The sequence below is a fragment of the Phyllostomus discolor genome, chromosome 9 (genome assembly GCF_004126475.2).
Source record: "Phyllostomus discolor isolate MPI-MPIP mPhyDis1 chromosome 9, mPhyDis1.pri.v3, whole genome shotgun sequence".
Lineage (NCBI taxonomy): Eukaryota > Metazoa > Chordata > Mammalia > Chiroptera > Phyllostomidae > Phyllostomus > Phyllostomus discolor.
In genome coordinates, this window is record NC_040911.2 from 59619633 (window position 1) to 59625020 (window position 5388).

At 44.1% G+C, this 5388-nt stretch overlaps 1 protein-coding gene across 1 annotated transcript; it reads right to left on the minus strand.

Moving 5' to 3' along the window:
* Window positions 1–2942: 2942 nt before the first annotated feature.
* Window positions 2943–4658, minus strand: LOC114506043 (endogenous retrovirus group S71 member 1 Env polyprotein-like). Its single transcript, XM_028523574.1, has one exon. It carries the CDS (start codon window positions 4656–4658, stop codon window positions 2943–2945), a length of 1716 nt encoding a protein of 571 aa, XP_028379375.1.
* Window positions 4659–5388: the final 730 nt, after the last annotated feature.

Here is a 5388-nt window from a genome sequence, read left to right on the forward strand (position 1 = left end):
AAGAGGGGCAGAGGCTGCTGGGGAGAGGTTGGGGGATGCAGGGTTCCCAAGTGGGGCTGATTGCTGTTTGCAAAGATTTTCTCCAGTGTCTGCTCTGCCAGACCCCAGGTATAGCTCTGCCCTCATGATGGGAGGGAGAGCAGAGAGGTATGGGGCATAGGTGGGGAGAGGCAGGGGTGTGAAGGGAGTAGGGGCAGTCTGACATGTGGGGTCAGTCAGGAGATTGAGGCAAGGGGCAGTGATGTTTCATGACTGCACAGATCCTGCTGTATCTGATGGTATTCTGTTCTGATACTTAGGCCCAGGAACAAAAAATGGGTTGTTTGCTAGTTCAGAATTTCTTACTTCATTTTCACAGGTGTGAACCATTAGGAACCCCATTTTAAAGCTGAGGATACTAAAGGATGAGTAAAATGAAGTAACTTCTTTGATGTCCCAGAGCTAATAGGTGGGCAATGGAACAATAAAATCCATGGGTACCTGACATCAGCCCCTAGGATCCTGACTGGGACTTGCTCAGTCTCCCCCAACCCTTGTTGAGCAGGATGTTCCTGTGAGGAGGGTTATCTCCAAGGCCCTTCCTATGGTTCTGATTTAGTCATGTAAATTTATGAACTTGTTAAAAACAAGACAATAGGCCTACAGTGGAATCTCTTATGCTAAGCACCATATCACCAAACTAAGAGTTAACTTAGTTACACTTTAGCTTCTCCCAGAAATGGAATCTTAAACCAGTCAATCAGGAGTTGCCTGATCAGCACTACTTAGGCTTGATGGACCTCAGCTGTCCCCTGAAGGAAAGTGACCTTGCAATAAATAACCAAATAGCCTTTTTTACCTAGTATGACCCCCTCGTTTCCACTCCTTCTGCCTATAAAATCTCTCATTTTGTACAGCTCCTTAGAGCTCATTTCTATCCATTAAAAAGCTCCCCAACTCATGAATTGCTAAATAAAGTCAATTAGCTCTTTAAAATTTACTAGGTTAATTTTTAACAAACATATATTGAAACAGGAATAAAATACAAGACAAAGATAAAATGAAAAATAGGTAATGTTGGGTATGAATGTTCAGAGATTTATGTAATTAGTGTTTGTACCTCCCTAGTACTCCACCCCTCATCTGCCATATTTACATGTGAGTGAATGTATGTGTAACATTGGCTATACCTAAGTATTTATTTAACCCTTAAAGATGTTATTTATTAAATGGTATTGTAGCCAGATGCTGTTCTGAATTCCTGACACTCTAACATTCATTCAATCCTCAGAACAAGATGTTTACAGATTTTATCCCCATTCACAGGTGAAGAAGAGGGAGCATAGAATGGGAAGGTGATCATTGTCAGGTCACAGTAGGGTGTGTGTGTGTGTGTGTGTGTGACAGCCTTTTCCACACAGGGACCCTGACCAGGTACTTTATAATTACACAATGATTCTTCTCTGATGGAAGTCTGGTTGGTGTTACAAGTGTTAGATAGGACAAGAGTCTCAGGGTCTGGGCCATTCTTACTAAGTCTACTCTTGCCAAATGTTAAAATATGGCACAGAATTTTTCAGATCAGCTATAAACAGATTGGGCTTGATAGGAACCCAGCCCAGTAGGTGTGCTAACTGAAATCAATGTGTAATTGCAAAAAGAGTGTGTATAAGCAATGGCTAAGACTTCCTTCAAAAACTACCTTGTGACAAGCACGTCTCTGTTTTGAATAGAGCACCCCAAGTGGTGAACCCCTTGAGTTCCATAACACAAGCACACAAGGTTGTGCAAATATTTATCTAAGATCAAAATAAGAAATAAACTAAGGAATTATGAAATAAGAAAGAAAACATAGGAGAAAGGTTGAGACTGTAGAAGAAACCCAACTCCTCCCACATGCAGCTCAGGGACAAGTAAACCAGCAGACTATAAGTGTCTTTCATAAATGAGTTCTGAGGAATTAGGAAGAAGAGAGATGATGAGTTTTATTCTCTAGAAAGAGATATTTTATTGTAGTACTTCAAATTGGAATGCCCTAAAAGATAAGAGAGAAAATTTTATGATTTGAATGGGGCAGAAAAATGTAAAAATGAAGAAAACTGAGATCTTAGTGAAAACTTTTCCACTCCAGTGCAGTTAGGCTGGGAGATCAGTCCTTCTCTGGTGCCCTTTATCCTAATGCAGGCAAATCATTTGTTCCCCCTTGGATACTTCAGATTCCACTGAGGCAGGGCCAGCTGGCCCTGAGTGGTGGCATACCATCTTCAGGAAAGACAAGCTGTTAAGGCAGAGCTGGGCATCTGCTACTTGTCCTTACCAAGGGAAGACAGAACAGAGGGAGTTGGCTTCCAGGGTGAATAAGAAAGAGAAGTTCTTTCCAGGTATCCAGGCAGCGCATGACACTAGCAGCACCACACACAAGGAAAAGTACCTCTTCTCTCCCATGGGATACAGCCTGTGCCAATGAGTAGTTGGAAGTGTTGCATCCAGCAAACGCAAGAACAAATATCGGAGACTTTCAGGGTATCAAAGATGCTGCTTTATTGGCCAAGTTTAACCTGTGCAGGGGCGAACTCTCAAAGTGTCTGGAGACACGGTACCCACAAGAGCTGCAGATGAGAGTCGCGCCGAGTGCTTACAGCTAAGTCCTTATATAGGGGTTTTGGCACGAGCAAGCAAGTGTTTCACAGAAGCTGATGTGGCAGTTAGCTATTTGCTTACAGAGATCACGCATGCGGGAACAGGGTAAAATTCACTTTTTTTTTAAAACTAAACAAAGCATTGCTTGTCTAGCATACCCAGGGGAGAATATCTGCACGACACAGGACGTTTGCTCAACTACATCCTGCACTCTGTCTCCCTTGTTAGTTTCTTTTAGCTACAGTACGGTTCCTGTTTACTAAGGTCACATTTAGTTCTTAATTTTCTTGTTCCCAACATTCCCCTGTTTTCTTTAAAATAAGTCAAACCATTGACTCTTCACCACCTGGGAGGATGGTATAAGGCTGGGAAAGCACCATTAGTTTGACTACTTCTACTCTTTGTTTGATGTAGGCAAGAATTTTATTCAGGATGATAGGCCCTAAAGTGATTGCTAGCAGGAGTAATAAGAGGGGTCCAGCAATAGTAGATATAAGGGTGGTTAACCAGGTTGACGTTTTGAACATGGAAGCATACCAGCCAGGATTTTCTTCTTTTTCTCTATCTTTTAATCTTTTGGTGAGTTCCTTAATGTTTTCTCTTACCACCCCTGAATGATTAGCATAGAAACAGCATTCCTCCCCTAGTGCGGCACATAAACCGTCTTGTCGAAGGAATAGGAGATCTAGTCCCCTCCTGTTCGGAAGGGTTACTTCAGCCAGGGAGTCTACCTGGCATCCTAAATATATTACTTGATCTTGAAGAAGGGAGATATCTTTCGTAAAGGTTTGGGATAGCTGTCTTAAGTTAGTTTCTCCTTGCACGAATGCTGCTGTTCCCACAGCTGCTGAACCTATTACTCCTATAGTAGCTACAATGGGGATTAGGAGTGGGACCTGCTTGGCTAGTCTCGGGGGAGTCACTAAGAATTCAGGATTTCCTCCATATAGATATACTTGAGGAATAATGTAAGCGCTTACACACAGTTTAGGCTGAGCAGGGTATATACACTTACAAATGCCTTGAGTACAAACAAACCATATACCCTCTGGAGCCTTAGTTACTGTTGGGCTTTTTGGGTTATGAAGCAGAGTTTCTCGGTTTAGGCAATAATCTTCATAGTCAGACTTATCTGAGGTAGAGTTTCCTAGGAGGTAGCAGGTCCCTCTGCCATGGAACTCTGCCAGGGTGAGGGAGTTATCAAATGAGCAATTCAACTGATTTGGATTTAGGGTATTGGTTAGGGAAACTAAGGTGGGAGCTAGTGCCCATCTTACAGAAGTGTTGGCTCCCAGCCCTACAAAGAAGGGAGGTCTTGGGCTTAGACATAGCCAGCAAGATTCTGTAATATCTGGTTGAGTATTATTGAAGAAAGGGAACACCTTACCTAACAGGTCTAAAGTATCGGTCTCTCTATGGTGGGGTCTGTCTATTGACGGGCTAGGTGAGTAGAAAGGCAAATTATGTTCTGGTTCCTCCAGGCTTGGCGAGGGAGTGTCTGTCTTATTCTGGTTTAGAGGGCTCTCTCCTTTTGGCTGCTTGGTTCCACCTGGAGGACTGACAACTGGTCCAACCGGTCTAGGGGGCAACCCGCTTCCTAGTCCTTTCAAAAGGGGTCTGTTATTAGTAGGCAGCTTTCTGACGGTAAAGAAAGTCCCTGGATCATCTCCAGATACATAAAGCCTAACTCCCCAAGTACGACCTTTGATCCATTCAGGGTCTCCTGGATGCAGGATGGTTATAGTGACTGGATTACATTTGTTAGCTAAGCAATCCCTATTGTTTGGCCCTTTGCTGAAATCATGGAATAGAGTTACATGTTTATCAGTCCCTCCTCCAGGAACCCAGCCGTTGGCTAAAGTTTCACAGCCCCATTGTTTGCAATAATAGTCTTTAAAACCCCCACAAGGAGGACTCTGCTTCGGTGGGGGCTCTGGACACCCGTAGTGCTGGGCATACCTGAGGGCATAGTTCTTTATTGCATTATCACAAGGGGAGAAAGGAAGTGAGGGATGCTGCCAATTGGAAAGATCGTTCATGGCTGCTATGGCAGCAGGGGACTCACAAAATTGATCATCAAAAAGTTTAGAAAAGTCTGTTTTTAAAGAGATTGGAGCATCTCCCCATGTATTATTAGTGGCAAGTACCGTACCATCTGCAGTTCTAATTAGGACCCATTCTTGTCTCTCTAGCCCTGTGCAGGCTAGACACCAGGATACTATTAACCCTAAACGGAGGAGAAGGTGAGTTTCAGGGGTTCTCCTGGACTTTGCTTGACTCGCCATTTTTGCTGCCTATCCCCGGGCAGTTGGGCTGGCTTGGTGTTGGAAAGATGGATCCAGTAGGGCTTCTCAGCCACCCGAACTGTGGAGGGGGTACTTAGCAGTACCTGAAAGGGTCCATTCCACCGAGGCTCTAAGTTGCCCCTCCTATGATTCAGGATCCATACCCACTGTCCAGGTTCTGGTGCTTCTGGTAGTTTGGCCTTCTCTGCCTGGATTGCCTGTCGGAGGGTCCGCACCTCACCTTGAATATGCTGCAGTGCCTGTAAGGACTTTAAGAAGTTATGATTAGACATTTTTAGTTCTTCAGTGGTCAGTCAGGGTACAAGCGGCACCGGCTGCCCAAACAGGATTTCATATGGTGTCCACCTCTTTAGGTACGGGGTACACCGTGTCCTAAAAAGGGCAAAAGGGAGTAGCTCCACCCAGTTTTCGCCGGTCTCCTCTCTTAACTTAATTATGGTTTCTTTAAGAGTCTTATTCATCC

What these genes read in the sequence shown, in the direction of transcription:
- LOC114506043 (XM_028523574.1), bottom strand. Translation starts at nt 4,658, where the DNA reads ATGAACGATCTTTCCAATTGGCAGCATCCCTCACTTCCTTTCTCCCCT.